This window comes from Lygodium microphyllum, chromosome 8, assembly GCF_053477565.2.
Source record: "Lygodium microphyllum isolate KBCC chromosome 8, Lygodium_microphyllum_v1.1.10, whole genome shotgun sequence".
NCBI classification, from domain to species: domain Eukaryota; kingdom Viridiplantae; phylum Streptophyta; class Polypodiopsida; order Schizaeales; family Lygodiaceae; genus Lygodium; species Lygodium microphyllum.
The window spans coordinates 13014305-13032909 of record NC_141142.1 but is presented as its reverse complement, the minus strand read 5'-3'; the positions used below and the strand labels follow the sequence as shown (position 1 = coordinate 13032909).

General features: G+C 37.9%; 1 protein-coding gene across 1 annotated transcript; it reads right to left on the bottom strand.

The window, feature by feature from the left end:
- Positions 1 to 1673: 1673 nt before the first annotated feature.
- On the bottom strand, positions 1674 to 4064 carry LOC148031979 (putative xyloglucan 6-xylosyltransferase 5). Its single transcript, XM_087682584.1, has one exon. It carries the CDS (start codon positions 3309 to 3311, stop codon positions 1938 to 1940), a length of 1374 nt encoding a protein of 457 aa, XP_087538710.1. The 5' UTR covers positions 3312 to 4064; the 3' UTR covers positions 1674 to 1937.
- Between the last annotated feature and the right edge of the window lie 14541 nt (positions 4065 to 18605).

Below are 18605 nucleotides of genomic sequence, written 5' to 3'. Positions count from 1 at the left end.
ATAATTATGGTGTGAACCTACTATTTCAATTTGTATACACTTGCACAAGTCTACTTTTCATACAAATGTTTGTTTAACACTTTACATTCATGTGAATAGGAAAAATAAGAAAGAAAAAGTAACATGTTTTCTATTTACCTCCTTATTCTTCATCTCATCTGTTCTCCTTACTCATAATCTCATCTCTTCTCTTCTCCATCTTGTGTTGCTCCCATACTCATGTTAAAGTAAGTACGACATGGCCATCTAGCCTAGGGATAAAGCACAACTTTGAAGATGTGACCAACTAAGGGGGCATAGATGAGGTTTATGGTTGAGGAGTCCCAAGAGGCTAAACCTTACATTCTATGGCATCTTCCTAGCTAGAGCTTAGATATTGCCAACAAATGCGAGCTTTTTTATTGCATCTATGGAGTAAACAAATGAAACAAGAACCAATTACCATTACCCCACCACCCTGTGCTGAAGTGATTCACCAACTCAACACTTACGTTACCTCACATCACTAACCCATGCTGCAATGTTTCAAACTACTCCACTAAGCAACTCATAGATTTGCTGGGAGATGAGTGTGGAGCAACTGCCACATTGGGTAAAAATGGGAGTTCCATTGGCATGGAGTGAAGCCATGTGAAGTGAAGCTATGATGGTGCATGGAGAAAGAAATCTTCGCAAGAAACAAGATAGCTGATCTCACTAACACACTAGTTGTCTAGAGACATCGACTAGGAACAATGTTTCACACATTGGTAAAAGATATTGAGATGTATGGCACCTCATGAGTTCGATCTCCCAATGTCAAAAATACAACTCAAAATGTTATTCTACAAAGCCAAGATTGCGTAGGTGATTTGAACCTAATTTTGACCTATGCCATCCTTAGTGTTGCCAGCCCTTCACCAACTATGACCACAAGAACACATTCTTGTATTGCTTAAGTATGTAAAAGCCCAAAGTTTCCACCCTGGACAACTGCCACAGCATTGGCAACCCTCTTGGACTGTGCACACAGTAACAACCTAAAATACACTTTTCAATTGCTTCAGCATTATCCACCAAAGCTAATATAATGTGAGACCAGAAACCACTAGCCACACCCTTATGCATGATCGTAATAGCTTAATACAGTAAAACAGCTTAGTATGACTTGTTTGCTAAGCACAATGAAATAGATAGTAGTGTTTAGTCCTTGACTACCAAGTATAAGCAAGTAAAGCCCACTGTCCATAAGCAGCAAAAGCTAAGTGGAGGCAGCGCATGTTCAGTTAATTGTCTCACTCTTAGGGGATGCGTGCAGTTAGAATGGAAATCCATGAAACCGTATCTAAAAATTGAATTGTCATATGAACTGGCAGAGATAATTGGTCAATGCCACTGAATTCTCATGGCATTTCACGAAAAACCTTAGATCAGCTGCTTAATACTTTGATACGACACATTCCAGGCAAGCGACTTGTCACACCTGTTTCAGATGCTCATTGCCAAAGACTTCTCTGTTCTTGCCAGTGAGGCTGAGTAATGACTGGATTAGCTTAAGTATATTTAAGTTTCTCCTGATCCTTACAAAACCTTTGCTGCCTGTGAACCCAGAAATTACCTTAACTCTCCAATTGACAAATACAAGGCATTTCAAACCATCCAACCAGAACCTAAAACTTGTAACATCCTTCCTATTGTCAACGAAGAAATACAACTTCAGATCCTTCAATTAGCGGCTGGAGGCAGAAAAAGAAATACAGCCTTTTGAATGAATAAGCAACTAGCTACTTACAAAAGGGGCAACAAGCCCAGCCTGAAAAACAAGGAAGCAAAAAAATACATGAATTAGATGTTTGTCCCTTTCTTTGACTTCTTTTTAGAAAGTGTATCTACCAGCTCTTTCTCACTCCCACTTCCTCTTCAAGAAGTTTGGATGTCAACCATCGACAAAGCTTTGATCACAGCACTGGAGCATCATTAAGCTTCAGACCATATAAAAGGCCACTGAAGGAAGGGTGAAGAAGATTCAAATCATCCTTCACATCAAGTGGATGATTTGTGTCATTTCTTGTTCTCTTCACTTTGAAAGTACCAAGGGACCTATGCTGGAACCCATACATTTGCAAAATCTGATTGTCTCCAAAATTGAAAGATCTCTCCATCTGTTTCAAGCACCTCTCAACAGCATAATCACCATAGCTACCACAAGGTTTGCATCCAACAAAATGGGTGACAAAAGGCCATCTCTCATCACCATAGCCTGGATGATACTTCTCAATCAGCTCCTCAAACCTTTCTACCAGATTGACCCAAAAGCCATGGAGATAATATGAATTCTCCAAATAAACCTTGTCCTTCCACTCATCCTTTTGTGTGACAAGAAGATATATAAGAGCTGACTGGTCGTCTGCTTCAAATGCCGGCCTACCTTCAAGAGTTTCAGTAAGCAATTTCCCTGCTTCTTCCCTCACTTTGCCTTTTGGTCCCATGGGAGCCCATGCATCTAACATATCCAGAGACCATTGGCAATTTCTTAACAAGAAACTACCTGTATTCAGTCCCACCCAATTCCTCTTAGTATAGATCTCCAACTCCCATCCATGAAGAATGAAATTATAACTTTCATACTTGCCCAGAGGAAGCTCAAAAACCATATCTGTGAACATGGTATCACTGTCCATCCACCATATCCACTCAAACTCTGGATGTGCAAGCATCAGACTGCGAATAAGAGGTAATTTGGACCAATAGCCAGCCATTTCTGAAGTCAGGTGAGCTAAGTTGTAGAAGATCTCTATGTTGTGAAGCCGGCAATAGTCAATTTTATTCTTGATGGCCTTGAGAAGGTAATGATCCCCTGCTGGGTTATCACAAGGCTTAGGAGGAGATCCTGTTACAAGCAGGATCCGGGGTTTACCATCCATCATATTGCTAAGCTCAGGATTTTCTTGCAGCCAAGCTTGCCTCTGTTCATTCCAATCCAGAATCTTGGGACCCAAAGTGTAGGTTGTATTGAGATCAATCTCCACTTCGGGCTCATCCTCCTCCTCTTCATGCTTATTCTGGTCATTGTTCACTTCAGACAGTGCCCTGTTGTGGTTGGCTGGTAAATCTTGCATCAGATCATCGCCAACTGGAGGTGTCACACTAAGACTGCTCAAGCCGATGGTACCCCTGAGCACCAGAATAGTCACAAAGCCACAGAGCAATGTGATCTTCATATTGTTTAACGTCTTGTAGATTTGCTTGGCTTTGAAAGGGCGGCTGGGGTTGTTCCGGGCGCTGCTGGAGACACGCATGAGTGGCGCTCCTTTCTTGAAAGTGTCCCTCATGCTGCTTGATCCAGGGGGTAAGAAAGAGGCCCCAACTGCAAATATGGAGTTCAAGCCCAAGAGAGTAAATAAAACACGGCTCTCTCAAAGGGCAATAACCCCAAAGAGTGTGTAGCTTCTCAGACACAAAATCAATCAATCCATTTATGAGTGCATCCTGCCCAGAAGAGATGAAACAAGGAACTCTCCACAAGCAGGACACTTTCGGTTGATCTTTCCTCTGTCGGCCTGACAAAGTGAAAAAACAGGGTATTTCTCTCTTAGTGATATATGAGAAGACGACAGATCCTCTCTTCTTGATGACGGTCCAGTGCTCTGTTTCGGTGAAAATGAGAGCGTTTGCAGAAGCAATGAAACGCTTCCAAACTGCACCTTTTCTAGCAAACCCACTTGCTTATCTCCTCGCACACGATCAAAATTCCAGAGCCATTGAAGAGCTCTCTTTTGGGCATCTGTTCCTCCTAAACTGAGAGCCCCATTTCCTTGCCAAAGCCAAGGGTACTAATACACTACACGAGCAGATTGTCGGAAAAGCTTGTCCTTGGGTCTCTCTACTGTCTGCCCGCCTCTCTTACACAGCAGAACAACACCTGGCATCACAAGGTCGGAAGGGTCTTTTACAGCCCTGCCCTGTTCCAGATAGAAAGAGAGAGAAGGAAATGGTGCCTTTTGGAATGTGTAGAAGAAGAAGTTGTGGGTGACTGCATTGTCTGCAAGCTGTAATTATGTTATGCACCGTGCGTTAAGGACCCAAAAACGAAAAACAAACTAAAGGAAATCATAAGATTCTAACCTAAAGGCCCCCCACATATCGGGCCAAGTTCTCATATTTAAGGTAATATAATAAGGTAATAACGTAAGTACTAAGAATTAGGACACACTCCACTTTGACAACCACACACACTTTCGTCCACACATAAGTCATCGTAGTCAACATAATGGTTGACCTACAATGCTTTGATGGCATGGCAAGAGAAGGCACCTACCAACAATTATGCCATTGTGCAACATAAAGAAAGCAATGAATTGTCAATAATGTGATTCCTACAAGCCATGTAGCATTTGCTATAGCAAGTGAACCATGTACCTCGTTCTTTAGGATACTCCAATTACTTCAAGAAGTCCCAAAGTACACAAAGTCAACATACCATTTGGTTGTCAAAACATTGATTATGTGAATTGCATTAAATGAGCAAGGAAATTTACTTGCAAATGGCTATAACTACTAAGTATGACCAATGTAAGCGGGCTTCACATGAGGAGTTTTGAAGGAAACGTTTTATACTGTGACGTGGCTACCTAGCATGATTTTGATAGTCTATCAAGAGATGTATGTAGGCAACTCTATCTAGAACTCCTAAAGAATATCTAAACTTCATGGCATGGAATCACTTGAGTCTACCCTCACTGAGGAAGCTCAGCCTCATCCCCACAAGGATTGACATGAAAAAGGGGTCTTGATTAACTTATAAGGTTTTCTAGCAAAATATCTAGCGTTGGTCTTGGGTAGTTGCTTATACAAGTCATCTCGAACCAAAGCAAACTAGGGTCGCACTTGGTTCAAAGAGAGTGAGAAATGAGAAAAAGTTGGACGTGTCAGCACCTCTATCGTAGTAGGATAAAGTCTGACTCCAATCCCCTAAAATCATACTAAGTTGGGTTTTAGGACCACACTCTAGTACAACCAAATATTCAACTCTTCTAAACTTCCTAGTCTAATGTTTCATGGGAAACCTCTAAGCTAACCAAGACCACCTTGCCATAGGATGAATCCATTAGTAATTCACCCACCCTCTTCCCTCAAAGTCTTAGTTTTAGTTTTCTAATTAATCCTACCACAGGTTATGCTAGACACATAACTTGCACAACTTCATTAATTCTCATTGGAACATTCTTTCACCTAATATTAACATAGATATAAATACAAGTAAAAACAGTCTTTAAGGACATCATGATTTTTTATTCAAAAAGTTTGTATAATCATTGCTTTATTCCATCAATTCCTAGTCCATTAACAATCGAACTCCACCCATGGTAGGTAATCTACTAATCTACCCTGAACTAGCATTAGAGCCTTCTTAGAGATTTATCCCGGATTCACATGGTGTTAGACCTTATTATAGCCAGAGCCCCTCGGCTCCTTGGTGCCTCTTAGCTAACTACAAGAGACTTCTCATGTTTGATGCTTGTTGGTCTTCGCATCGAAAGCATACAATCAACTCCTTAGTGAAAGAGGCCAATGGCAAGTGACCTTGGGGGAGGTTGCACTTGCTCCTCAAAATCTTGTGTTCTTAGTACACAAATAATCAAACAGTTCCTTCCAATGCATCAAGTAATTTTTGCAATACAATTCCATGCAGATAACCCATCTAAGTGTTTTGCCCTCTAGCACAAGGTTCCATTCAACTTCCTAGAAGACATTAACTTGACACTATCCTTTTTAGAAGGGAATCAATCCTTGGAATCATCATGACTACCTTATTTGATCTAGATCTCCTCTTGGAATTATGTTTGCTCCTAAGTTCTAGCCTTTCCAAGATCTAAGATCCCTTCCCAATATTAGTCTCTATCTCTTAGTCTAAATTAGTCCTATTTAACTAAGATCTATTGTGGGGATTTGTCTTAGGGTTTAGAAGTTTATCGTTGTGATGGAATCTTGGAAGAAAAATCCTTCTAGTTCATAGACTCAATATTTTTGTAACCAAACCATGCTTATATTTTGCAAAGAAGATAATAAATATCCTAACTAATTCAATCTCTAAATGAAAGGAAAATGTTGAGTATGATCCTCAAGATTATCTTAACCTAGTTAGGCCTAAGCCTTCTTGATTGATCTTAAGTATAGAATGATTACATGAGAGTTTATACTACATCCCCATTATACTAGCTTTCCATACAAGAGAGTTAGAGTACTAATTCTAATGTTTTTAACACATAGCCCAAAGTAATGAGTTTCTTCCCCATTATACTAGCTTTCCATACAAGAGAGTTAGAGTACTAATTCTAATGTTTTTAATTCGTAGCCCAAAGTAATGAGTTTCTGCCTCAACAATCCCTAAGTTGTTCCTTTGTTCATGCATATGAAACTAATAGATCAAACTATATTCTTATTATGGACTAGGCTCCATCATGCCGAGGGGGAGGGGGGGGTTCTCCTTGCAAAAATCTCCCTTCTAGGTAGCCTGCCTACTCTAAAAGGCAAATTCATTCTTAAAGTTTAGAAAGATGGTTGTAGAGATGTGACTTGAAGAATAAGAATTGGTGGAACTGCTAGAAAGTACCTAAAGCAACAAGGAGAAGTGCTTGTGTCAATCACAAGTTTTTATACATTGTCTTATGGATTATAGAAACACATTGAATGCAACTTCATTGTGGACTATAGCTACACTTAGAATAAAACTTCATAAGAAGAGTCTATCTCTCAAGTGCAGCCTCAAATTACTACCTCCACCATCTCACAAACATGCCCTTGCACCCCCAACATGCACATAGATGTCGTTCCCTCCCTCCCCATCACCCTCCCCCCCTCTCTCTTTGTGTCTCTCTCTTCGCCACACCAAATGGCTAGTGGCTTGCCATGTGAAAGTGAGTGAACATTTGTTTAAGTGTTGGACTCTCATGCATGAGGGAGCTTGTGGCTTGCAACACTCAAATTTGAGGGGTAGCCTTCAAAATCAGGGTAAGCATTTTTACCACTAGAAATGAGGGGCATTTCTTTACTTATGTTGGTTGGGCTCATTCCCAACCTCATTGGCTCTAAAACTATGTCCCAACACAAAGCTCTAACTATTGGGGTCTCGATCTCATAGTTTATTATGAAGAAGATTGCATTACCATAATATCTCTATCTCTTCTTGAGGCAAGTTCAACCAAGTGCCTCTTATATTGACCACACTTAACCATAGTAGGTGCTACTCTCCCTATTTCTTATAGAGGCCACTTTAACAACACTATACTCTTAGTGGTATATCCTATGAGGCATAATTAGATAGTTGAAGGGCACAATTTACCATTTTGACCACGCATTCCTACAGTGCATGGAGAATTCATAGGCCCAAGTTAGAAATGTTGCCAAAATAGACAAACTATGGACACCTTTCACTCGAACATGCAATAGAAGGTGAATAACTAGTAACCTTAAGACACTTCCAATACTAGTATACCACATGAAGAATTCAAGCATTAATTTTTTTTTAGTGTTTATCCACTGTAATTTTCACTGATGCAAAACTCTGCAATTATTGGCATAGTTGGAGGGATGTAGCCTAAATGGGAAAGTTAATGGTGCAATTGGATTGAAGATGACATCTAGATTGTGCATCCTGCAATGTGTTTCCTAGAGAGGTTTACTGTGGTGCATTCCAAGAGGTGAAAATATGGACAACTGTTCCTTTTGACATTTGCATAGGGTGTTTTGTAGACCTGCTTGGGATTTTTGGGCACATTTGATTCGAGCCTTGAAGTGTATGCTTTATGCAACAACCTACTTGCCACAAACACCATTTTCTTTGTGCATGAGTGATAACCACATGTAGGTTGCTTGCACTTATAGGTCACAAGCCAATAGACTTATGTGGGAAGAGACAAATAGAAAAGTTCTATGAGTTTAAGGCTATTGCTATGTGTATGTAATGTCCCAAGCCCTTCTAACCCAAAAGACATGTAAATGTTGACCAAGAAATAAAAAAGTAATTAAATGTGTGTGTGTGTGTGTGTGTGTGAAGCTTCAAAACAAAAGTTCTTTTCATTGTTTCTATCACGGACATCGTGTTCTCTTTCCCTCATCATTGTCGATTTATGAGCTACTAGGACAAGAAGATGTCCATGAGTGCAAACAACACAAATGTTGGTCGATCAGACTAAGCAATAGATCTCCATTAGTTGTCATCATGCCACCACAAGAGAAATCAAGAGGGGGAAACTAATAAGGCCGCCATGCACCTTGGACAAAAGGAAGAGACGATCAACACACATCATGGAATAAAGTAGTTTGGAACTCCACACCCTCTCGTGCAACCAACCGACAAGTTGAACCCTTGGCTTCTCCCTGCCCCCCCACCCCCACATCATCTCCAATGCCATTCAATAAGGTGCTATATAATTTAATGAATTTAGAGAGAGAGAGAGAGAGAGAGAGAGAGAGAGAGAGAGAGAGAGAGAGAGAGAGAGAGAGAGAGAGAGAGAGAGAGAGAGAGAGAGAGAGAGAGAGAGAGAGAGAGAGAAGGTGACAAGCAAAGAGGATTAGGGAATGAGAAATCAACAAGGGATGTATTTAGAGGGTTACTATTTCTACTTTGTGATGTTGTAAAAGTACACTCCTCATATATCCATGAACCACCAAGTGGCATGCTTCTCTCAAGGATTAAATCTATCTCTCGGTGGCTAGCTTGAGATGAAATGGGGCCCACTGATCTGAAGATGTTTTGATGGGATTCGAGCCATTGGTGGCTACCCTTCCCAAGCCAAATAACAGGTCCAACTAGTTTAACAACAAGTTTTCCTATCGCAAGAGTGCTTGAGTGAGCTATCGGTAAGGCAATGATAACTAAGGCTATGCTAATCTCACCAACACTCCCTAGAGCTGCAACAATAATAACAACAATAATAGAAACATGGACATTGAGTCAAGGTGCTTCAAATGTAATCAGTCATGCCATTTCAAAGCTCAATGTCCTAATAGGAGATTAGGGGATTAAACACCAACACCAAGGATCCTCATAATTCTCAAGACCAAAAAACTTCAATAATCAAGGATGTGAGCATGTTCATCTTTTATCTTGTTGTCCGAAGATTTAAGGGGCATTTCCTACTTTAGAGCAGCTTGAAGATATATCATACTCATTTTCTAAACTCTAATTCCTACCCTATCCTATATTGGATCTGATCAAAGAATCAATCTTTCTAATCCTAAGTATCATGTCAATTTCTACTCTATGCAAAGCCATGTGTTAAGTTTTCTCCTTCTTGAGCCAAGTATTCTTCTTAGCCTTGCTAAAGTCCACTTTGAAGACCATACGAGCTAGGGAGCACTTCAATGATCAAGGAAGGAGCACATGTGGAGTAGTTTGTGTTCATGATGGCTCCTAAGAGAGGAAGCATTAGAATCAAACAAGAGATAGCTCAAGCAAATAAGGTTCCATTTGCACAAGCCCACGTTCATGAGCCCCTCATAGCATCTGAATTATGCATTCTTTGTTATACATTAATTTAAGTATAAAAATAGTCAACTTAATGGCAATCCCATGTTGTCCAAAGATGGGCTTACAAGGGTACAACAAGGAGTGTATTACAATAAGGAGGAGAAGTATCAAACTCAGACAAACAATAATCTATTTGGCATTGGTTCAAATTGTGCTATATTCTTCCAAGGAGAGAATACCAATAAAATTCAAAGTGTGTGGTACTTGGGACGAGTTCAAAAGATGAGAAGAAAAGTTAGCAGTGCCTATGTGAAGTACAAATTTTCCACGTATACTTAATGAAACCTTGAGACATGAAATGCTTGTAGGTTGAGTCATTCGGATATTTTGATAGCCCATAATTAAAAAAGGGTCTCCCATGAGTAGCACTTGAACTTTTTCATTACAATATTGCCACTAGAACACTTTTGTTCAATGCTTGATTGAGAGAATGTGATAACCTCTAATTGATGCTCCTTAAAGCTCTACATAACACATTCTAATTAGGTGAATGCAATTTACCTCTAAATTTTCCTTCTACATTTACATGAACTTGGGCTTATAAGGAGGAGCCTTTAAGGGGTCCAAGGATAGTGCCCACCAACCAAAGGCTATCTAGACTTTCTTGAAGTCTCTCATGTAAAGGTAATCTCACATGGCACATTCTTCAATCTCTATTCCTTTTATAATGTTAAGGTTTGAAGGATTTCAAGAAGGTCTAGTAAGTCCATGGGATGGCGTCACCCTAAGACCCCAATTTGTGTGCCCTACAAAGTCGATATAGTGATATCTAAATGAAAGAGCAAGCTAAGCGACTAAAGAGCTACAAAGTAGGCATCAGCTTGTCCTTGCCAAACATATGATTTAAGTCATATTTGAATTTCACAAAAACTTGTATTATTTGGGGTACATTTATGTTTTTAGGCTTTAGAGACAAGGTTTGCATGTGTAGTAAGCTACTGTTTGTTTGAAAATTACCCTCTTAAATCACTTTACTTTTACCATGCTTCTCTAAGTTCTTCTCCATGACTCTTTTTTTATTGCTTTTGTTACAATATGAAAACATATTTAATTAACCCCTTTTGGGGAATTTCAAATTTTCCATATTTTCCAATTAATCTTTAGCATTGGAATGCGGAGCAACAAAGTGCCTTGAATGTCCAATCAATCAATGCCAACAAGATTCAAATAATCATTCACTATCTTTGAGTTGAAGTGAACATCATGATTTCTCTCCATATTTATGCATGACAAGTGTTTATGAAAAACCATGGTTTAATGTAAAACAAATTATTAAGCTTTTAAAGGAATCTTCAAAATTTACACAAGAAGGGCTGAAAATGTTGCACTTCACAACCTTCTTAGTTTAAAAATGGCAAAATAAGTGTAATTTGATTCAAAAATCCATTCTCTATTATATTTGGAACCTTATTCTAAAGTCAATAATGATTGACATTTCTACAAACATGTTCACTAGTTTATGGAAGGCAAAATGCATAAACAATCAAGTACAAATCTAAGGACCTTCACTACATATCTATTATCTCAACTATCCCATGATAACTCAATGCCCTAAAATGTTGGAGATGTAATGATTAGAAAGACTCTCATTTATCTCATACAAGATTATAGCATAGATCTACAAAGAATGTAGTAAAAAAGGCACTCAAATCAATAGACTCAATGAGAATGAATAGGTCCATTTTATGTCAAGGGCTTCTTTTATGTCACTTTCCCACTTAGAAATTATTCAAGTCTTGATGTTGGAAAGTAGATTCAAGAAAGAATGTTTTTAGAATTGTTCTTAGTAGAGTGATGGCTTGAGGTATGCATTAACAATGTGACTAATCGAAATTTAATGAAAGGGCCAATCTTTTTCAAAAATTTAGTAAAATGAGAATGATAGCCCTTTTATACTATGTAGATATTATTGTTGTAATGTAATTATTATCAAGTGACCTCATCCATGTGTGATTGGTATAGTAGAAATACAAATTAGGAGAAGGCAAGGTTATGGAGAATGGAAACATTAATAAGAAGATCATCTCTTGAATATACTAGAACCACAAGGTTATGGATAGATCCTTAGAAGGAGAGAAGAAGTTCTTTTAAGCAAAGAGATAGATCCCTAAAAGCACATTGTGTGGTGAATCTAGGAAAAGGATTACCCAAGTAAAACTTTGCACCCACGTGTATACGGATGAGTAGATGTACAATTAACTTGGTCAGAAGATTATCCCATTGGGCCTAATAGAGAGAATTTTAAGAATGTAAATATAGGATGGCAAGTGCACTCTTAGCAATTTGGAAGGAAAAGACATTTGTTTTGAGCTTTTGTAAGTATTCCCCTTGAATAGTGGTTTAACATGGCCAAAGTTGGTTTTTAGTGGTTAATTAAAACATTTGGAAGCAAACAAGGACAATTGTTTTGAGCTATGGAAAGTATTCCCCTTGAATAGTGGTTTAACATGGCCAAAGTTGGTTGTTAGTGGTTAAATCAAACAAATCTACCCACCAGTAGTTTGTGGTCTAAAATAATAAAAGACAATACTTTATCATTAGAAATCAAACAAATCTACCTAGTAGTTTATGGTCTAGGGTAAAGCATTGAGTAAAAAAGGGGGCACCAGTCGGGTAACATTCTTTTGGAAAGCGAAGCCCCCTTAATATTAGTAGATTGGACAAGTTATGTGACATACTGTGTTGCCTTTCTAGTTAGAAAAATGATTTACTAGCTCTCCAATCGGACCAGTTATGTGACATAGTGTGTTGCCTTTCTAGTTAGAAAGATGATTTACTAGCCCTCCAATTGGGTGATGAGAGTTCAAAACTTGTAATTTTACTAATCCAATTGAGTGTTTTAATTTCTATGTTTTGATGTCATGAGTCAAACAACCTTTTATTTTGTTGATGATTCATTAATCCATGCTGTGCATTTGTGCAAAGCTTTGCCTTGAAATTATTCGACTACATGACTATGAAGTAGCATTAGTGTAGCTTCCAAGAATATTTTTGCCTAAAACTATGATCACTTCATAGAGATCTTTGAACTTCTTGGAAGGGTGTCATATAACTATCTCCTCTACCCTAAAACACCAAAAGTCATACTTTATCATAAAGTTGATAATAGTGATTTTTAATTCGGTACAAATAGAATATAATTTGTTCCATACTACTAGTTCCTTTCTACAAGAATTATCCTACTTTATCATAAGAAATCAATGATGCAATGGTTTCAAATCCAAGTATTTAAATGACTTGAAAGGTAATTAACTTTTTGAAATGTATGCACTATTAGACTTTAGAGTCTAAGTATGAAAAGAGTTCTTATGCTTTGGTCTAGGCTTTGTTTCTAGCCCTACAACATGTTGTTTCTCATGTTTTGTGTCGTTAAAGTAAGCTTGGGTTCCTTGAAAAATCAACAGAAAGAGGCAAATATAGGAAAAACAAAGCAAGGAATGTAGCATTAATATGCTTGCTCTTGTAGCTTTTAATGAAGTAAAAGTTGCATATGCATAAAGCAATTGTGAATTTCCAGTGCATTTGGAATATTTAACCATTTGCATTGTAATAAGATGAAGATCACTTTAGCATTTAACATCTCTTAATGACTTCATTAACACACATGCCACCATATAATAATTGTTAGGTTTTCCATTCTTGAAATTTAGTTTTCATAGATCTCATTAACAATTTGACTTATTCAATAAATTTGACCATGTCTAAGGTATACAAAGTGACTTTGAACGTGTATTTTGTATTGTTAGCCCTTGGTATAAGTTTAAAGGTTCTATTATTTTAAAAATATGCCAAAAAGCTCTAACATCTAAATTTAGCTATATTTAATCAAAAAGCTCTAACATCTAAATTTAGCTATATTTAAGATGTCAAATGTTGACATACAATTACATATAACCATCCATTTCAAGCCTTATGTATGTGGATTTCCTTAAGACCTAGGTTAGAATGCAATTTACTATTCTATTGTGAATCATACCCAATGCAACCCAATTTCAATTATGTTTTAAGACCTAACAAGGGAATGGCATCTAATTTTGTGCTATCAAAGCACACGTACAAAAAGTTGAAAGCTTTAGCCTTGAGCATATGTCCATTGGTCTTTGCATGCCAAGGACTAACTAAATTTTCTTAAAGTCTTGCAAGAAAAGTGAGCCTTAAAATCATAAAAGAATGAAAGTTGAAGAGTGTACCACTTGAGAGACCAAATTTACTTGTGAGACTTCAAGAAAGGGTAACTAGTCCTTAGTGGGACACTACCCTTTATTGTGAAAACTTGAATACCTTGACTTCTCTATTTTCATGGGTTTGCCTACTTTTCAAGCTTGCACAAGTTTAAGTTAATATAGCAAAACATCAAGTAGTTATGCTCTATTCAAGCCTTTTTAATAGGTGAGCTGCAATTAAGAAAAATGCAAGTTCAATTAGGCCATCAGTATTGTCTTTATAGTTAGAAGGTTGACGCGCACCCCAAGTGATATATTTGAGTAGTTGTTATTTGCTATTGTTTGTTAATGTTATAACACTCAAAAATCCTACATAAGTAGCTTAGGCAATGTCATGTGTCCTTACAATGAATTATAATATTTCATCAATCGTGTCTTCATTTATGATTGTCGTCTAGGAGTTAACATGTTTATATGCATTTTCATTCCATATGGACATTATGGCATGTATATGTGTGTCTCTACATTGTGTATGTGGATAGATGATGCTTTGTGAAAGTGAGGGTATACACACTTGATAGCAAAATAAATATGTGATTTTGTGTTATATATGTCATTAGAAGGGACTCTTTGCTTAAACATGCATTAACCTACATCTATATCTACATCTTATTGCACTTACACTTGCAAAGGTATGTACATATTTATTTGTTGTCCTCAAGGTATGGCTATGCCGTGTCTTCATTTAGGTCATGTGAAATTTTCAGGTCATTGTCAATCTTGGATTTCTTACAATCATGATGTATCATTCAAAGCTTATGTGGAGTATCATCAAGGTCAAGGGCTTGCAATGAGGTGATGGCATTTGAGATGCACCTATATAGCAAATCGATGGTGTTTGACACAAATTGAGGATGGCTTTGAAGTCATAAAACTATAGCTCAACATGAAGGATTAACAACTTCCCTTGGTTGAACCACTTCTTGCTAGCAATGTAAAAGTCTGACCTATAAATGCAACCAGTCTCCATTTTATCTAGGTTTTGTGAATCCAACCAAATTTCCATATTACACACTTACAACTTAATCTATGTGATAATGAAACAATTTCATAGATTATATGGTGCCTATGCATTATATCTATAACATTATAGTGTACTTAAATTGAGTTTAGTACCCTTACTATGCAAAGGATAGCTTAAGATGGAAAGTAGTACACATTATTCTCACTATCTTATGTAAGCATGGCATATGTAGAATACAACATTTCCTTCCACACTTTCTATATTGTCTTACATCTTTTGCCAAGAAGACAATATATTTATGAAAAATGAAGTTCTTTGGCCCATGACTACACCCCCCACACACACACACACTCTCTCTCTCTCAATATATTTGTTCTTCAACATGTATCACATTATATGTCACACACACATGCACACATGCACTTCAATCACACACACACACACACACACACACACACACACACACACACACACACACACACACACACACACACACACACACACACACACACACACACACACACACACACACACACACACACACACACACACACACACACACACACACACACACACACACACACACACACACACACACACACACACACACACACACACACACACACACACACACACACACACACACACATTTTTACTTATATGTGTGTGTATCTCCATCATCTCTAATGGTTGGGAAGGACGTAAGTGGTGTTCTAGGTGTAGGGAACATGGGTCAACTACGGCTTACAAGTGGATGCACAGAGAGAGAGAGAGAGAGAGAGAGAGAGAGAGAGAGAGAGAGAGAGAGAGAGAGAGAGAGAGAGAGAGAGAGAGAGAGAGAGAGAGAGAGAGAGAGAGAGAGAGAGAGAGAGAGAGAGAGAGAGAGAGAGAGAGAGAGTGTGTGTGTGTGTGTGTGCATGTGTGTGACATGTGTCACACGCACGCACTCCCCCCTATCTCACATATGTATATACTATAAGCCTTTACTATTTCTATGTATCAATGTATGTGATACAACTATGTAATAGACATATAGTTACATATGATGCATATAGTTACATATGCTAATAATGAATTATTAAGTATGTATAGCTATTAACATAATTTATTGTATATTATCAATGTTCCCACACACATACACACACACGCACACACATGCACACACACACACACACGATATCCTTTAAAACGTTTAAAATTGCATGTAGGTGTCTGTGTGTGCTTTTTTAAAATAAGACGCGTGTATATGAAATTACCATATAATTATGTATATATAAAAATACCATAATAATTGTAATAACAAAAAATAAGTATAAAAATATAAAATAATATAAAACATAATATAAGACATAAGATTTTGTATTATATATTATTGCTTATGATTATATATTGTGTTGTTTGTATGTTTTAAGAGCTCTCTTTCTCTCTCTCATATGCCACCATGCTCCACCTATTATTTTTTAATGGGTTTTATACATATAATATTATGTATATCATATTAGTACTATACAAACCATGATAGAATCATTGGAAAGTTGGGATGTTGGTGCTTAGATACTTGAAGGGAACTCTTAAGTATGGTATCACATACAGTTTTGAAAGTGCTCTTATGGGAAACTATGACTTAGATTGGGGGTAGGTGATAGCGATTCTAAGAAATTAGTTTCTGGATATTATTTCTCTTTAGGTTTAGGAATCTTCTCTTAGATCAGTAAAAAGCAACCAACTGTGGCATTGTCTTCTACCAAAGCAGAGTACAAGGTAGCTTGCTTTGTTGCATATGAAGCAATATGGTTAAGGAGGATCCTACGGCATATGAGAGTATAGGATGAATATCCAATAGTGATAAGATGTGACAATCAGAGTTGCATTGCCATTGCTAAAAATCTTGTTTTTTATGCACGCCCCAAACATATTGAGATCTAGTATCACTATGTGTGCGATTTGATTGAGGATGGGATGGTGGAGCTAGTCTACTAGCAAACAAAGGAGAATGGGGTAGATATCTTCACCAAAGGTCTTCTGAAGGATCTCCTTCAAATTCATCTTCAAAGACTTGGCATTGGGTCGAGAATGTAGTTCACCTGCAGTAGTTTGGACATTGAGGGGGGTGTTAGATATACTCAATGCCCCACCCTCATAAGGTGCTATCAATGATCCATGATTATTTAAGTTGTAAGGCCCCCATTATGAGGAGAAGCCATGTGTAAGCACAAACATTAGGTGGGTCCTGACTTGTATATTAGATGAGGCCTATGTGATCGGATGGCAAAAAGGTGACCTTTGTGGATCTAGCCTTTGGGTTAGATAGAGTAGTTATGCTGGTAGCAACTCGAGGCACAACACATCGATTTGCGAGGTGTGGAAGTTATCAAGGGCCTCTATTTTTGGGTCCTAGGACCATGGAAGTGGCCCTTGGTTGGGGGGGTCTCAGGGGGGGGCTAACCACCCCCCAGATGGGGATCCAGGTGGGCAGCACCCCCAGCCTGACGATAAAGGGATATTCCTTGGCTAACTAGGGAAGGTTCATAATATGGTCAAACATGCCAACTCGACTACCTTCTCGAGCTATGAAAGGAAGACCCCTCGAAAGCCATAATGAATCTATCTTTCACCCAGTTAAAGTTCTTACAGCTACCCTGAGCTCTTTGCCTATTATTTATCTAGATCGCCATCTAAACTTCACAGTGGAAGCAAATGGGTGGACATAGCCATCTTTGTATCAGTTTGTTTGGAATTAAATCAATCTTTGTTCTTCTCACATTTGCTGTGTTCTCTACTCCTTGCTCAGATTGTGTCCACTGTGCCCTGTAATTTTTACACTATCTTGCAATATGCTCTAAGTACATCCTCAATCACTTGATATACCATTTTAGTTTGCCCATCCATTTAAAAATTAAATGCTATTCTAAGGTACATTTGGGTTCCAAATTCTTGGAAAGGGAATTGTTCAAACTCTTGAGATAAATAAAGTGCCCCTATCACTCAATATTCTTGTTGATAGGTCATGAAGTGGAAAGATATCATTCTAACAATGTCCAAATCTTTGAAGTTAATCTTCATTGGAAAGATGTGGGTGACTTTTATATGACCAATGGAGTCATAGGCCCCTTGAATTGTAGGATGTCCTATTACAAAACTCATGCTAATAAAAAACTCCCATTTTACGTGAGGGATATCAAGGGGTTGTACTTTCCTTGGTAACTCAATTCTTTTTTCTTTAACCCTTTGGTAGCTTAGGCATTATGTGATATACTTGAGTACATCATGATTCATACTCGGCCAAAAGTAGCTTTTCCTAATTGCATTTAGGGTTTTTGCATATCCTAGGTGTTGAACTAAGGGAGTGTCATGAGCTTCCTAAAGGATTTTCTTCTTAAGCTCTAATTCTTTTGAGATACACACCTTCTTGTGAAAGTACAAGTATTTACTCTCTACATAATAGTTCTTGTACTTAAGCTACAACTTGGGGTTCATGTCCTTTCCTTGAATATCTTGCTTGAGTTGCACATAGTTTGGATCCTTAGAAATCATCTCAAGATTGCTTCAAGGATAGGATTACTAGGAATACATAATAAATGTGCTATTGTTTTTATTTGGAAGGTTCTTTGGTAACTATAGCATTTAGAGACACCTTGCAACTTAGAGCATTCGATACCATATTGTCTTTCCCTATTTGATCTAATTTCAAAATAAAACTCCTAAAATACTATTATCCACCTTCTTTGCCTCATATTGAGGTCAGGTTGGGTAAATATCCACTTCAAGCTTTTGTGGTCTATGACCAAGGTAAACTTTCTGCCTAGCAAATAGTGACACCAACTTTAAGGCATGTATAAGTACTCTAGGTCATGAGTTGTATAGTTCCTGTCATAAGGCTGAAGCTTGAGAGAGGAGTATGCAATGG

Coding starts and splice junctions, on each gene's coding strand:
- LOC148031979 (XM_087682584.1), bottom strand. CDS start 3,311: ATGAGGGACACTTTCAAGAAAGGAGCGCCACTCATGCGTGTCTCCAGC.